At 44.3% G+C, this 16,635-nt stretch overlaps 1 protein-coding gene across 1 annotated transcript in view; it reads left to right on the top strand.

The window, feature by feature from the left end:
- LOC122562395 (unconventional myosin-XVIIIb-like) overlaps nt 1-16,635 on the top strand; it is a 379,067-nt gene that overhangs the window by 166,959 nt on the left and 195,473 nt on the right. Inside the window, exons 17-19 of the mRNA XM_043715251.1 lie at nt 6,045-6,192; nt 9,395-9,554; nt 12,969-13,152. Of these exons, the coding sequence (XP_043571186.1) occupies nt 6,045-6,192; nt 9,395-9,554; nt 12,969-13,152 (492 nt within the window). The remainder of the gene's footprint in view (nt 1-6,044; nt 6,193-9,394; nt 9,555-12,968; nt 13,153-16,635) is intronic.

Genomic DNA, 16,635 nt, shown 5'->3' with positions numbered 1-16,635 from the left:
TTACAGGGAGATGAGGACAAACCTCAAATGACAAGACAGTGACAATGACATTTGTACATTAGACAATACTGTTACATACAAAAGTGCATACAATACAGACCCAGCAAGCCCCCATCCCTCCCACCTTCCGACCACTCTAAGGCAGCCCGCCCCTACCCACCTTCCGGCTCTCGGTCCACCCCATGCACCTTCCAGTTCTCGGTCCACCCTGACACACCTTTTGACCACCTCTAGGACAGCCCGCCCGGGGTGACAGCGGTCAGGACGGCCTACCCACCTTCCAGCTTCACTAACCACCCTCAGCACCTTTCGACCACCTCTGGGGCAACCCGCCCCGGTACCTGCCCGGGGTGACAGCGCTGAGGACAGCTACCCGCCTTCTGGCTCTCGGTCTGCCCCTACGTACCATTGGGTTCTCACTCACCCCAATGCGCCGTCCAGCCAGTGGGCTATCCTGGCACACCTTCCGGCCACCTCTAGGACAGCCTGTCCCCTTCCCTGGGACGACAGGCCTTCCAGATCTCAGCCCACCCCTACGTGCCTTCTGGCTCTCGGCTGCTCTGACACCTTTCGACCACCTCTAGGACAGCCCATCCTGATTACCCCTTCTTGGGACGACAGTGCTCAGAGCAGCCTACCCACCATCTGGCTCTCGGGGCAACTGGCATCAGGGTGGCCTACCCACCCTCCGGCTTTCAGGACAGCCTACCAACCTTCAGGTTCACAGGATGGCATACCCATCCTCCGGCTCTCGGGGTGACATCTTTCAGGACGACCCATGATCCTCCCAGCTCACAGTTAAGGCCTGCTAGATCCAGGGACACACAATCCAGTGCAAGTGATAGACCCAACAAACACCACGATACAGTTAATTACTAAAAAACAGAGTACTTTCTGGTGCACATTCCAAATATAGAGTCTTCAAAATATAGAGTCCATTCCCAGGAATGGTGTCCACTCCAGTTTTGAGGTGCATTGTCCAAAATGGAGTCCACACCAAACTGCAGAGTCCACGCCTGAAGGCAGCATCCCACAGCACACAGATGTTTAGTCTCCATGGAGTCCTGGCCCAGCCTTGGAAAACCAGGCCCACTCACAGGAACATGGTACATTGTACAGGTGCAGTTAACTCACAGGGGTTTGGTCCACTCCTGAAGGAAAGGTCTGCTGCCAAACTCCAGGATACAGCAAGTGCTTACCTCCGAGCACACACGCAGGTGTTCAATCTTCAGAGGCCCAGTCCCATGGCTAGGCCTCCCCACAGGAACACCATTTTTTGTAAAATGTATGTATTCCACAAGGGCTCAGTTCAAACACCAATAAAAAGTGAAGGTACATACAAAAAAAACAAAGGAAACTAGAGTCCAAGGGCTAAGCCCTACCACAAAATTAACATTGTCCTTTCCTCAAAAAGAGTGAAAAGAGTAACACACAGGCTGTAACCAGCCAGTGAATCACCAACCCCCTAATGAGAACTGAGTTACCCCTGAAAGACATAATGTGCATCAGGATTTTAGTAATCAGTCCTCACTAAAAGGAATGCCAGTTAACAAACTTTTTATTGGTGTTTGAACTGAGCCCTTGTGGAATAATTCAGCCAGTTCAGGAATCAGGAATCAGGAATCAGGAATCAGGGCTCCCCCCCCCTTCAAAAAAAAGGGGAGGCAGAAACTAACAGTAACACACTGATGATAACACCAGCCAGCTCAGAGCTAGTCCCTGGAATGAGAAGACTCTCTGAATCTCCTGTTTATAATATTTTATTAAACAAATTACAAAACAGTTTACAAAAAACAATTAACATTTACAGCTGTACACAAGAGACAGCAATTTTACAAGGGAGAGGAGCAGCAAAGCTAGGCCCCAAACCCTACCATTCAACCAGTTTACAGGGAGATGAGGACAAACCTCAAATCCCAGCTCCACATATGACAAGACAGTGACAATGACATTTGTACATTAGACAATACTGTTACATACAAAAGTGCATACAATACAGACCCAGCAAGCCCCCATCCCTGACACATCTTTCGACCACCTCTAGGACAGCCCGCCCCGGTACCCGCCTGGGGTGACAGCGGTCAGGATGGCCTACCCACCTTCCGCCCTCACTAACTACCCTCAGCACCTTTCGACCACCTCTGGGGCAGCCCACCCCGGTACCAATCTCCTGGTTTTTTTTTCCTTTTTTTCTTTTTTTATTAGTGCTTATTTTTCCCCAGCACCCATGGTATGTGTGTGCAGGTGTGAGACACAGTGAGAGACACAAGGTGCATGAATCTTTATTCAATTTCCACCACCAGGAAGATAGGAAAACACCCGAGTGGCCAGTGACAAGCACTGCCCTTCGCAAAAAAAAGGGCAATGCTGTGTGATCAAACAGTGAAGGGGAGGGCAAGGATTAAATCAAAATAGAGTTGGAGGGGGAAATAATGCACTCCACTCCCTGCGGCGCCCACCTGTCCCTGAACAACTCCAGGATGTTGGTGGACACCCGGGCTCTAACATAACCGCGGAAGAGGGGCAGGCATTCGACCCTAACGACCCCCTCACGGCCCGCTGCCTGGACCTGTTGATGGCCAGTTTGGCCAGGCCCAGGAGCAGACCCATGAGGACCTGCCCTCCCTCCTCCGTACCGGGTGCCCAAAGATCAGGAGCGTGGGACTGAAGTGTAACCAAAAGCAGAGGAGGAGGTTTTTGAGAAAATCAAAAGGGAGTGCAAACGCCCACACCCAATATATACATGGTCCCCGGACTCCACAGCGCCACAGAACAAGCAGTTGGGCTGGGAGTCCATGAACCCCCGCAATCTGCGGTTGCAGGGGACTGCTGCGTGCAGCACCCTCCACCCCAGATCCCTGAGAGAAAGGGGGAGGACTCCCGCGTAGAGAGCCCTCCACTGGAGATCTCCTGTTCATTTTTTTTCTTTCTTTTTTTTCTTTCTTCTTTTCTTTTTCTATTTTCTTTTTTTCTTTTTTTCTTTCTTTTTTTTCCCTGTTTCTTTTTTTTCTTGTGTGAATCCCCTGCTAATTTTCTTTTTAACCCCCACACTACCACCTAAGTGCGGTAGTGCTTTTTTATCCCCAGCACCCATGGTGTGTGTGTGCAGGTGTGAGACACAGTGGAAGACACAAAGTGCACGAATATTTATTCAAATTCCACCACCAGGAAGATAGGAAAACACCCGGGTGGCCAGTGACAAACACTGCCCTTCACATCAAAGGGCAGTGCTGAGTGATCAAAAACAGTGAAGGGGAGGGTAGGGACTAAATCAAAATAGAGTTGGAGGGAGAAATGATGCACTCCACTCCCTGCGGCACCCACCTCTCCATGAACAACTCTAGGGTGTTGGTCGACACCGCGTGCTCCTTCTCCAAGGACACGCGGGCTCTAACGTAACCGCGGAAGAGGGGCAGGCAGCACCCTCCACCCCAGATCCCTGAGAGAAAGGGGAAGGACTCCCACGTAGAGAGCCCTCCACTGGGGATCTCCTGTTCATTTCTTTTTTGCTTAACCCCCACAAACTACCACCTAAGTGCAGTAGTGCTTATTTTTCCCCAGCACCCATGGTGTGTGTGTGCAGGTGTGAGACACAGTGAAAGACACAAAGTGCACGAATCTTTATTCAAATTCCACCACCAGGAAGATAGGAAAACACCCGGGTGGCCAGTGACAAACACTGCCCTTCACATCAAAGGGCAGTGTTGTGTGATCAAAACAGTGAAGAGGAGGGTAGGGACTAAATCAAAATAGAGTTGGAGGGAGAAATGATGCACTCCACTCCCTGCGGCGCCATCTCCTGTTCATTTTTTTTGTGCAGGTGTGAGACACAGTGAAAGACACAAAGTGCACGAATCTTTATTCAATTTCCACCACCAGGAAGATAGGAAAACACCCGGGTGGCCAGTGACAAACACTGCCCTTCACATCAAAGGCAGTGCTGTGTGATCAAAACAGTGAAGGGGAGGGTAGGGACTAAATCAAAATAGAGTTGGAGGGAGAAATGATGCACTCCACTCCCTACGGCGCCATCTCCTGTTCATTTTTTTTTTCTTTTTTTTTTCTTTTCTTTTTTTTTCAATTTCCACCACCAGGAAGATAGGAAAACACCCGGGTAGCCTTTGACAAACACTGCCCTTCACATCAAAGGGCAGTGCTGTGTGATCAAAACAGTGAAGGGGAGGGTAGGGACTAAATCAAAATAGAGTTGGAGGGAGAAATGATGCACTCCACTCCCTACGGCGCCATCTCCTGTTCATTTTTTTTTAATCAAAATAGAATTGGAGGGAGAAATGATGCACTCCACTCCCTGCGGCGCCCACCTCTCCCTGAACAACTCCAGGGTCTGAACTGTGTTTATTTTTTTTTCCTGTTCTTTTCTTTTTTTTATTTTATTATTTTTTTTTAAAATTTTTTTTATTTTAACCCCCACACTACCACCTAAGTGCGGTAGTGCTTATTTTATCCCCAGCACCCATGGTGTGTGCAGGGGTGAGACTCAGTGAAAGACACAAAGTGCACGAATCTTTATTCAATTTCCACCACCAGGAAGATAGGAAAACACCCGGGTGGCCAGTGACAAACACTGCCCTTCACATCAAAGGGCAGTGCTGTGTGATCAAAACAGTGAAGGGGAGGGTAGGGACTAAATCAAAATAGAGTTGGAGGGAGAAATGATGCACTCCACTCCCTACGGCGCCATCTCCTGTTCATATCTGTCAGCCAGGGCTCCCTGATTGGCCCAGGTTAACAATCCCAATTGGGGATCTCGTAATCAATGGGATCCATCTGGGTCTCATACCAAACAATACAATCTGTGTCAACATAAAGTGCTCCCAGGTTAGGTAGAAGGTAGTATCACTGCAACAAGCTACATCTTAAAACAATTCCAAAAGCTGTTGCTCAGCAGTTTTATTTTCAACCCAAAGATACCTGGTGGCAATATGTCGCAGAAAATTATCAAATCCAACTTCTGTAAAAGTTGCATACGCTCGTGTTCTTAAACTGGAAAGGGTGCAGAAAAGATTTACAAGAGTTTGAACTTTAGGGAGAGGCTGAGTAGGCTGGGACTTTTATCGTTGGAACATCAAAGGCTGAGGAGTGACATTACAGTTGTTTATAAATTCATGATGGAAACAGAAGGGTGAATAGCCAAGCTCTTTTTCCCAGGCTTGGGGAGTCTAAAACTAGAGGATATAGGTTTAAGGTGAGAGGTAAAAGATTTGAAAGGAACCTAAGAGAAGAACAAGCTGCCAGAGGAAATGGTGGAGGCTGGTGCTTTTACAACATTTAAGACATCTGGATGGGTACATGATTAGGAAAGATATAGAAGGACATGGGATAAATGCTGGCAAATGGGACTAGGTGAGAATGGGATGTCTGGTTTGCATGGATAGGTTGGACTGAAGGGTCTGCTTCTGTGCCGTATGATTGTATCACTCTTGTCCAACCAAGAAGCAAACTCCACACAGTTGCATTTTTTCTTCAAACCATTAAAAAAAACAAAGTAATATGTTCTCTGCAACACAACAGCATCCAATCTTCTAATTTCCAAGTTTTTATTTTCAAATAAATTATTTTCGGTTATTACAGACCCCTGAGCAAAAGGTAATCTGCAACACGCCTTAGGTTCGTCTTGTGAAATGTATGTGTGACTCATGCAAACCGTCCATTTTTGAGCTAATTTTCAACACTTCTCTCCATCACTCTTACATTCCTGACAGTTCATTTAAAATTCAGTCAGCAAATCTTATTGCTTTTTTTGTAACTGGCAAAAGGATTGACATCAATATAAGCTGGATATAGACTGAAGTCTCGGAGTTCAAAGAGCTGAACCCACTCAGCATTCACAATAATTTCCAAAGTGCACCTAGAGGCAATTAAACTGTTTTGCCTAACATATACTCAACAGAAGACAAAGTTATCTCGCAGCCCCTGTTTTTTATTATCTCGCTTTTGCTCCACATAAGTCTGCTATATGAAAATCAAACGGCAAATACTTTAGGTTCTCTACTTAGTCTAACGTTTAGCATTTCATCTTTCAGTTCAAGGTTCAGCCATCTACACAGGGTGAGGAACCCAAAGGCCTTCTCTGGATTCTGGATGAAGAGGTGTTAGTCCAAGGCTCCAATGATGCTGTTGTCCTTGACCGTTTGTGTTCCTACTTTGAGAAGAAGGGAATGGAAAAAGAAGGTAATGATAGAAATAAAACAAACAGTTTACATTGTAAAGTCTGTACAAAGAATAAGTATGGGAGACAGCAGCTCTAATTTGTTATTTTAATTAGTGGACTCAAGAGATCAGTTGCTAAAGTATAATGAACAGATTGGTGATGGTTTATTGAGAACAGTATCTGGGAAACCACATTGTCTATCTTCAGTAATGTGTTTCTTGTAAATGGTATCTGCTCACTCAATGATAGATTAATGTTGATGTCAGTGCAAGCAGCTAATAAAGAAATCAACACAGATATTTGCTTAGATATTCCTTGTTGAGTACTGAAACCATTAGATGTTTATAACATCTGTTTCTCACCCTGAGAATTCATCAGATAAATTCTAGTAATGATCCAACAATGCAGTGATTTAAACAAACTGTTAATGTGTGTGTTTTGTTTCATTCCATCTGTTACTGAGATGTTCATGTTTCTGTAGCAAAGAGCAAGTGCAAAAATCCATATCCTCAGGCTTCCTTTACCCAAGATCTTACCAGACCCAGAGTTGCAGCAGGTAGACAAAGGCTGTAAATCTAAAATCTGGAGACTTTGACAACATTACTCTGAGACTGGCTGATGGAAGAAGCATGAAACCTCATCACATTATTTTCACACCCTTCCCACCAGGAAAAAAAAGTGCATTTATTTAGCCTTTTTAATATCTTTACTATGACCCAAAGTGGTTGACAGTTAACAAAGTGTGGCCATTATTGGATGTGGACAAGGAAAGCCAATACCTTGCATACATTCGAGTCCTTGAACAGCACAGCAAGGAGGGGGGAATTGACTATTTAATGAAACAATGTAAACAGGTGTGGCTGACCAGAGAACGACAACTGTAAGGGCTTCAGAACCCTGGTGCAACTTGTAATGATGTCCTGGAATTGCACATCACTGAGCATAAATAGCACAGTGTGGGCAGAGTTAGAGCAGACCAAATTAAACAGATACTACTACATCAAACTACACTAGATTAGGAAGATTTTGAGACCACATGCACATTCACAAGATAGATTACTCCTTATGTATGTAACTTTCAAATATGAACCTGACATATCCATGATTAACATATAGTAGTATTTAGTATTAATGTATAATAAAGAAATTTAAACCTGAAGACAATTCTTGATTTTGTCTTCTTTTTTTCCAATCAGTCTTGAGCACGAATTCATAGTGTAGCATTAAACCACACACAGTACTGTGGTGTTCAGTTAGATAAATCCTTAAATGTGGCAGGGCAAATTGATAAGATGAGTTGCATGGGTTTATGACTTGATGCATGGAATATAAAAGTATCATGTTAGACCTCTCTACACCATTGTTTAGACCAAAGCTAGGACTTTTTGGACAATTATGAGCAACATAATTCAATACAGACATAAAGTCCTCAGAAAGGTTACATAGAAACATGGGAAATAAGTGGAGGAGTGGGTGATTTGGCCAATCGGGCCTGCCCTTACAAAGGCTGATTCTCCAAGCTCCTGTTCACACTTTCTCCCCTTACCCTTTGATGCCGTAAAGTCTATATGTAACTCCTTCTTGAAAGCATTCAATATTTTGGCCTCAACTGGCCTTTGTGACAGACAATTCTATAGGCTCAACACTCTGAGTGAAGCAGTTTCAGCTCATCTCAGTCCTAAATGCCCCTCCGTATTCTTAACCCCTGAAACCTCTGGTCTTGGACTCCGCAGTCCTCGGGAACATCATTCCTGTGTTACCCTGTCTAGACTTGTTAGAATTTCCTAGGTTTCTAAACCTAGATTATTCTTCTAAAGTCTACTGAATATAAATCCACATCTCTCTTTGTAAGACATGACAGAGGAGGTTTACCTTTTGGCCTAGACTTTTTCAAGAGCCTTTCAGTGGCAGTTTTTGTTAATTTGCTCATTTAATACCCACAGAGTCTGTGAGGAAGACAAAGAGTAAAACTTTTCAATAAATCAGATTGACACACAGACTGCAAATCAGAATTTTCTTTTTAAAATCTGAACTTAAATCATGTATGAGGAGCAAAATAAATGAGGAGCAGGCAGCAAGATGGTTCAGTGGTTAGCACTGCTGCTTCACAGTGTTGGAGATCCAGGTTCAATTGCACCCCTGGGCAACTCTCTGTGTGGAGTTTGCACATTCTCCCGGTATCTGTATGGGTTTCCTCTGGGTGCTCCAGTTTTCCATCCACAGTCCAAAGGTGTGCAGGTTAAATGGATTGGCCAGGGGAAATGCAGGGTTACAGAGGTAGGGTAGGGGGCTGGATTTGGGTGGGATACCCTTTGGAGGGTTGGTGTAGGTGCGTTGGGCTGAATGGCATGTTTCCATACAGTAGGGTTTCTATGATCTAAAATAAGGATTGGCAAATGGGATTAAGGGAGAGTTGGAGGGGTACTGGTAATTTCATTGGATTGTCCTTGCTGAACACTCTGGGCACATGGATATAAATTATAGCATTTGACGAATTTAAATCTACTTAATGAAATCTGGAAAAGAAAATGAATCTCAGTGATGGTGACCATGGAACTGTAAGTGACTATTGATTGTTGTAAGGGGACAGGAAATCTGCTGTCCTTACCTGGTCTGGCCTACATGTGACTCCAGACCCACAGCGGTGTTGTGGTCTCTTCACTGTCCCTCTGCAATGGCTGAGTGAACCTTTCAGGTCAAGGGCAGCCAGGGACGGGCAGCAACTGCTTACCCTGGCAGTGATGCCCATGTCTCAGCAAAGAATAGTAACAAAAGGGAAGGGGGCCAGTCATTGACCATTAATTATTTAAGTTAAAAGTCACACAACACCAGGTTATAGTCCAACAGGTTTAATTGGAAGCACTAGCTTTCGGAGCGCTGCTCCTTCATCCCATAACCACCTGATGAAGGAGCAGCACTCTGAAAGCTAGAGCTTCCAATTAAACCTGTTGAACTATAACCTGGTGTTGTGTGATTTTTAACTTTATCCACCGCAGTCCAACACCGGCATCTCCAAATCATTAATTATTTTAAAGTCATATTAAAATATTCATTGGTAGACCTTTTACAGCAGGAAGGTCTTTTTGTCTGGCCACACCCATCCCTTTACCCTTGTGCTTTCCTTCAACTGTATTTTTTGTGGTAAAGTTTTGTCTGATTTTTGGGTTCTGAATATTTCACATGAATACAGCTAAAGCCTGCATTGATGAATTGTGCCTGCAGAGAGCCAGCCAGTGAGGAGGTGTGAGCAGGAGCTGCAGTTTGTGATAGCGCACCAGCTCGGCACAGACCCTGTGAGATATGACCTGACAGGTTGGATCAACAAGGCCAAGCAAAACCTCTCGCTGGAGAATGCCAGCCAGCTGCTGCAGGAATCCAGACTGTAAGTGTTCCAGCCTCATGGCCAAGATGACCAGCTAAGATCCAAAATCTAAAACATCAACCAGCTGTTGTATCACTGCAAGGGTTCCAGACATTTATGCATCATCAATATATGTGACGTTTCCATATAAAGATCAGAAGACTATAAGGAACAGGAGTAGGCCATTCAGCCCCTCGAGCCTGCTCTCCCATTCAATAGGATCATGGCTGATCCAACACTCCTTACATCACTTTCCTGACTTTTCTCTTTAACCCTTGATTCCCTGGCTGATGAAGAATCTATCTATCTCCACCTTAAATAGACACAATGACTCTGCCCCCACAGCTCTTTGTGGCAAGGAGTTCCAAAGACTCTCAACCCTCTGAGAGAATAAATGCCTCCTCAGTCTTAAATTGATGCCCCTTTATTCTGAGTCTATGCCTTCTGGTCCTAGACTCTCCCATAAGGGGAAACATTTTCTCAGCACTGACCCTGTCAAGTCCGACATGCTCCAATGAGATCACCTCTCATTCCTCTGAGTTCCAGTGAGTTTAGCCCAACCTGTTTAGCCTTTGCTCATAAGACAATCCTTCCATCCTAGGGATCATCCTCATGAACTTTCTCTGAATTGCTTCCAATGATGCAATATCTTTCTTCAAATAAAGGAACCAAAACTACTCACTATTCTCTAGATATGATCTCACCAACACCTTGTACATTTGCAGTAAGTCTTCCCCACTCTTACACACCAAATCCCTTGAAATAAGTGCCAACAATCCATTAGCTTTCCTGATTAACTGGCTCACCTTTAATCATCCTCTCTGTGTAATGAGGTGAGTGCAGTGTCTTCGATCAGTCACTTATCCATTGTATTTAAACATTAATAATCAGAGAACTCAGACCATGTGTGTAGGTCTATGATATCATAACCTTGTGAATTGCTATTGTTGTAAATAAACTTCAAGATGTCTGACTCAAGTTTCTTTCGCTAGGGGACTCAGTTGATCCCTTAAGTGGTCATCAATTGGCTACTGTCAAACTTTAATTGGCGGTGTGTTGGGAAGATTGCCCATGGATCTTTCATCCAGAAGTTGATCGCTGACAGGGTGGAAAAGATAAATAATTGGACAGGTTAGCACTGTTGAAATAACCTAACCTCTTCCTGAGATTTACCCTCTTCCTGGTATGGGTATCTCAACAATGCTATCCCTTTTGATTATTTACTCTACGTCCTTCTGCTCTGTCATCTTTAGGAATGGAAACTATCCTCTTTGCTCAACTCTCATGTCCCCACAAGTGCACTGTATGCTGAGAGCTGGTTCAACAATTCTCCTAGAATGGATCCTCTAAACCCTATGCATTATTAATACGTATTATACCATTAACAGATCAATCAATATGGAATATTTTATTAATATCCAACTCCCTTGTGGGTCTTTGCCATGGAATGGATATATGATTCACTTTAGTATTCTAAAAACCACATTATTTTATTAACATCAATCCATTGAGGTTTGTGAAAGCTTTATTTAAAATGTTTTTCTTAATAATGCACAAATAATATGAGGAACTCTCGGCTAAGCTTGATGTTCCTCTAAACTGAGATCCTCCTGACTTAGAACATAGAACATAGAACATAGAACAATACAGCACAGAACAGGCCCTTAGGCCCACGATGTTGTGCCGAACATTTGTCCTAGCTTAAGCACCCATCCATGTACCTATCCAATTGCCACTTAAAGTTCACTCAACCTATCCTCGTACGACCTGTTCTCCATTCCAGGCAACATCCTGGTAAATCTTCTCTGCACCCTCTCCAAAGCTTCCACATCTTTCCTAAAGTGAGGCGACCAGAACTGCACACAGTACTCCAAATGTGGCCTAACCAAAGTCCTGTACAGCTGTAATATCACTTCACGACTCTTGAATTCAATCCCTCTGCTAATGAACGCTAATAGACCATAGGCCTTCTTACAAGCTCTATCCACCTGAGTGGCAACTTTCAAAGATAAATGGAATATAAACTACAGAAAGACATTTCATAGAAAAATATATCAAGGAACTGAGACCTTGAGTACAAGACCTATTAAAGGGTAGACAGAGTATGACAGAAGGGAAAACTGAGGGAGACAAATGGTTGTAGAGTGGTGAAGGTGCTGTTGCTCCTTGAATGGAGCTTTCATCCTGAGCTAGAAGTGGGTTGGGAAGCAGATGTGTTGGCAGTCTCTTATAATGGTCAGCATGCCACAATGTTGGCATGGTCGCGCCTCTGGCCGATTTCCAAAGAAGTGGTTTCTGGAAGGTCATGGCTTCTTGGCCACCAGTGAGAGTGACCAATTAAGGCCAATCTTCCTCCACTGCCTAGACATTGTTGTCCAGATGCAGGAGGGACCCCTGACATGTTTTGGAGTCCCTGGATAGAATTGTGGCATCCTCTGAGTATCAGGCTGGTGGTGGGGTGGGAGGGTGGGGGTGGCATGTTGCTGGTGGTGGAGCTGATAATGAGACATGGCACAGGTCAGTGCCAGAGATTCCTCTGTGAAAAGTACAGCATAGATCTGTGGAGCTATGTGGTCCAGAACTGCAGGCCAGCAGAGAGGACATTATCCTTGTGCAGTGATGGCTCACCAGCTATGGCCAAAGTCTATTCAGTGGGTACATGTATCTTGAGGGCATTCTTCACCCATGTGGGAAGCACCTTCTGCCCTGACCATTGGTACTGCTGACCTCCCAGACCTTCAAAAGACTCATTGGCCCATCCCTGTAGAGTCCACACCAACAATTGAGTGTCTGCTCAATCTTCCCCAGCACCTGCTACAGTCGCATCAGAGAATCCCTACAGTACAGAAGCAGGCCATTCAGCCCATCAAGTTTGCACCAACCCATTGAAAAGCATACTACTCAGAACCACTCCCCTACCTATCCCTTAACCCCTGATACATCCCTTAACACTGTGGAGGAACGTAGCATGGCCAATACACCTAACCTGTGAATCTTTGGACAATGGGAGGAATCTGGAGCACTTGGAGGAAACCCACGCAGACAAGGGGAGAACATGCAAACTCCGCACAGACAGACACCCAAGCTTGGAATTGAACACAGGTCTCTGGTACTGTGAGGCAGCACTGCTAACCACTGAGCCAGTGTGCTGCCCTATTTCTCCTTGGGATCTCCATTTGTGAATTCCCCATTTTATTCCAAGACAATCAGAATGGGACAATTAAAAAGGACATAGATTAGCATTAACAATCTGACATCTTTAAAGAAAAGGGACGGTGAAATGGAAAGCAGTTAAATGATTTCCACATTGGTCCTCTAGACCCTGAAGTATCTTGTATTTCTTTGCTGGTTTTGTTTTATAATTCTATCTGTAATGTTGAACACAGCACTGACAATGAAACACAGCTAATTTATTCCATTACTTCCTCCAACCAGTGAATTCCTCAAGAGCCTTTTCTCTTCACGATCTAAAATCCCGATGATATGTCGGTCAGTGTCTGGTTTGGAAGGCACTTCCCAGCAGGCTTTGCAAAGGATCAGTTGTGTCCGGAAGACATTTAGCACCAGCTTTGCAGCTGTGAAGCGAAGTTCTGTATGTGCACAGATCAAACTGCAAGTGGTAAGTGTGAATAGGATGGGGGGTTATATTTATACTAAGGATGGATGCGCTTGTCTCCATTCATTTCTGTTTAGCACAATTAAACTGATGGAAGCCCATCAAATTCAGTCCCAGCACTGCGTTCTGGACAGATTGCTGGGGCTACTTTTAAAATTGAAAGTAATAGAAGGAAAAATCAGGAGAGTTGTAAAATGGGCAGCCATTTGGCAGCTTTGCAAAATTGCTCTAAATCAAAATTGCTCCCTTAGTCTTAATATCTCAGCCTTCCTTTCCCTTTTATTGCTTTTAGTTGCAATTTGTTTTCAAGAAGGAGACCTTAGGGCTAAAATGATCAAAGAGTTTGAGTGAAAAGCAGGAACAGGCTGTTGAATTGGATGATCAGCCATGATTATAATGAATGGTGGGCCGAAGGGCCGAATGATGGACTCTTTCTCCTATTTTCTGTGTTTCTAGATAACTGGTATACCGTGGGTACAATTCAGCCTGCATTGGTGGCATACCTGTCACAACATAACTAGAAACAATGGGTTGAATTTCCAGAGCTCTAACCCAGAACAATGAGATGGTGAAAGTATAATTCACACTGGGAGTTGCAGCCTGGAACTATTTGTTGTATAGAAACTCCAGTGTTTTTTCCATCACATGTCTAACCTGGTCCCATTCTTAGAACCCAGCATTGATGTATATTGGAAAGATTTGTGAGTTGAGACTTTGCCCATGTTATGAATGCACCTTTTTTGACCATGATGTTCTGGGCTGTGTTTTGAACTTTGTACTCCTGGTTCAGAGGCAGGGATACTATCCGATATATAAGCAGACCCCCTTCATGAGTTGGGAGGATCTCTGGGAATGAGAAGCAATGACATAATGCACTGGTCCATGACGACCACAGTGTGTCTGTAGTCAAACCTATTGTAGGCTCCTTTGAAATACCCATGTAGATTTGTGTTACAAGACAAACATTTACCCAATAATGTGCAAAATTGCCCAGTTATTTCCTGTGCACAAATCCAACCCAGTCAATTAACACCACTCTCGGTCATCCATGATGAAAGGGATCATTGTCAGAACTGTTAAGCAGCACTTACAAAGGAATAACCTACTTATTGATGCTCAGTTTGGGTTCAACCAAGGCCACACTGCACCTGATCTCATTACAACCTTGATCCAAACATGGACAAAAGAGTTGAACTCCAGAGTTAAAGTGATAGTGGCTGCCCTGACGTTAAGGAGCTGAGTAAGGCATCAATGGGAAATAGCGAAAAGTTCTCCATTGGTTGGAATCATACTCAGCGCATAGGAAGATGGTTCTGGTTGTTGAAGGTCAGTCATCTCAGTTCCAGGACATCTCTGCAGGAGTTCCTCAGGGTAATGTCCTAGGCCCAACCATCTTTAGCTGTTTCATCAATGACCTTCCCTCCATCATACGGTCAGAAATAGAGATGTTCACTGATGATAGCACAACGTTCAGCACAATTCGCGACACCTCGGAGACTGAATCACTTTAGGTTCATTTGCAGCAAGACCTAGATGATATCTAGGGCTTGTATTGATAAATGGCAAGAAACATTCACACCACAGAAGTGCCAGGCAGTGACCATCTCCACCGATAGAGAATCCAATCATCATCCCTTGAAGGTCAATGGCATTAACATTGCCTAATCCTTCATCATCAAAATCCTGGGGGTTTATCCTTAATCAGAAACTGAACTGGAACAGCCATATAAGTACTATGGCTGCAAGAGCAGGTCAGAAGCTAGGAATTCTGCAGCAAGCAATTCACTGCTGTCTCGTGCATCTTCATCCACCATCTACAAGGCCCAAGTCAGGAGGGTGATGGAATACTCTCAACTTGCTTGGATGGGTGCAGTTCCAACTGCACTCACGAAGGCTAACACAATCCCACTTGTTTGACACCCCATCCACTATCTACAACATCCACTCCCTCCATCACGGATGCACAGTGGCAGCATGATGCAATGCAACAATTCACCAAGGGTCCTTCATCAGAACTTTCCAAACCCACAATCTCTGCCATTTCGAATGACAAGTGTGGCAGATGCACAGGGACACCACCACCTACAAATTCCCCTTCACGCTATACACCTTCCTGATTTGCACATTTATCACCATTCTGTCATTGTCATTAGATCAAAGTCCTGGAATTCCCTTCCTGAAAGCACCATACATGTTCCTAGACCTCAATGATTGCATCAATTCAAGATGGCAGCTCACCAGTACCTTTTCAAGGGCAGTTCCAGATGTGAAATAAATGATGACCTAGCCACAGCCCTGTGAATGAATAATAAAAACAGTTCTGACGATACTAAATGCACTGTTGATTGTTTAGTTGAGTCAGACCTTTAAGGAATCATAGATTTGACCAACTCTGCTCATGCAGTTCAATTACAAAGCAAATATGCTTTGTTTGCAAAGGTTAAGTAGAACATAATAGCTCAGCACATAAACCGTGATCATTTATGTCTTTCAAGGGGCTGGTTGGTATAATTTGACTGTAAATATTTTTCTACTAAAAGTTTACTTTTCAGCTTTCCATTAAATTCTGTTGATGGTTAAAGTCAAGAGATCTCCTGGGCTCTTTTTACTGCTTCAAAGAGACCCTGTGGATGTATAGAATCAGTGGAGTGATTAAAACTGAAATTCGAAAGAATTTCTCGGGTTTGGGATTCGATATGAGGGAAGATGTGCCGAAAACCTAAGTTAGCAGCTGAAATTGATTGAAGTTATGAAAACCCAAATGGGAGGCTTAGACAAGGAGGAGCTAAGTTGAGTTTTTGGACTGGTGGGAAAGAGTGGAAACTTCATAAAAATATTTAAGCTAACCTCTGGTGAATGAATTGGCAAAATGAGCTTGGGAGTGTTAAGAAACACTGACTTTCTTAGAAAAAGCTTATTTTATGCTGACAAGTGACATGCAGATTAGTTACATGTGGATAGCTGGGGATAAAAACATTAAATTAAATAGCATTTTTTATATGTTTGACTGTATTACATAAGTATACTTCAGCTTGTGGCTCAGGGGACAAATGGTTTCCCTGTTAGGCTGGCAAGGTACTGGGGATTGTGCGGTGCAGGTGGATTGGACGGGTATCAGATCTTGTGGGCATAGTTGGAGATTGCATGTGGTGGGGCTTAGCTGTGGGTGATTCAGTGATCATGGGAGTTTCAGAAATTGCTGGAGATGAGTGGGCGGCACGGTGGCACAGTGGTTAGCACTGCTGCCTCACAGCGTCAGAGACCCGGGTTCATTTCCCGCCTCAGGCGACTGACAGTGTGGAGTTTGCACGTTCTCCCCGTGTCTGCGTGGGTTTCCTCCGGGTGTTCCGGTTTCCTCCCACCATCCAAAGATGTGCAGGGTCAGGTGAATTGGCCATACTAAATTGCCTGTAGTGTTAGGTAAGGGGTAAATGTAGGGGTATGGGTGGGTTTCGCTTAGGCGGGTCAGTGTGGACTTGTTGGGCC

Source organism: Chiloscyllium plagiosum, chromosome 25 (assembly GCF_004010195.1).
Source record: "Chiloscyllium plagiosum isolate BGI_BamShark_2017 chromosome 25, ASM401019v2, whole genome shotgun sequence".
NCBI lineage: Eukaryota > Metazoa > Chordata > Chondrichthyes > Orectolobiformes > Hemiscylliidae > Chiloscyllium > Chiloscyllium plagiosum.
This window is presented reverse-complemented; position numbering and strand designations above follow the sequence as displayed.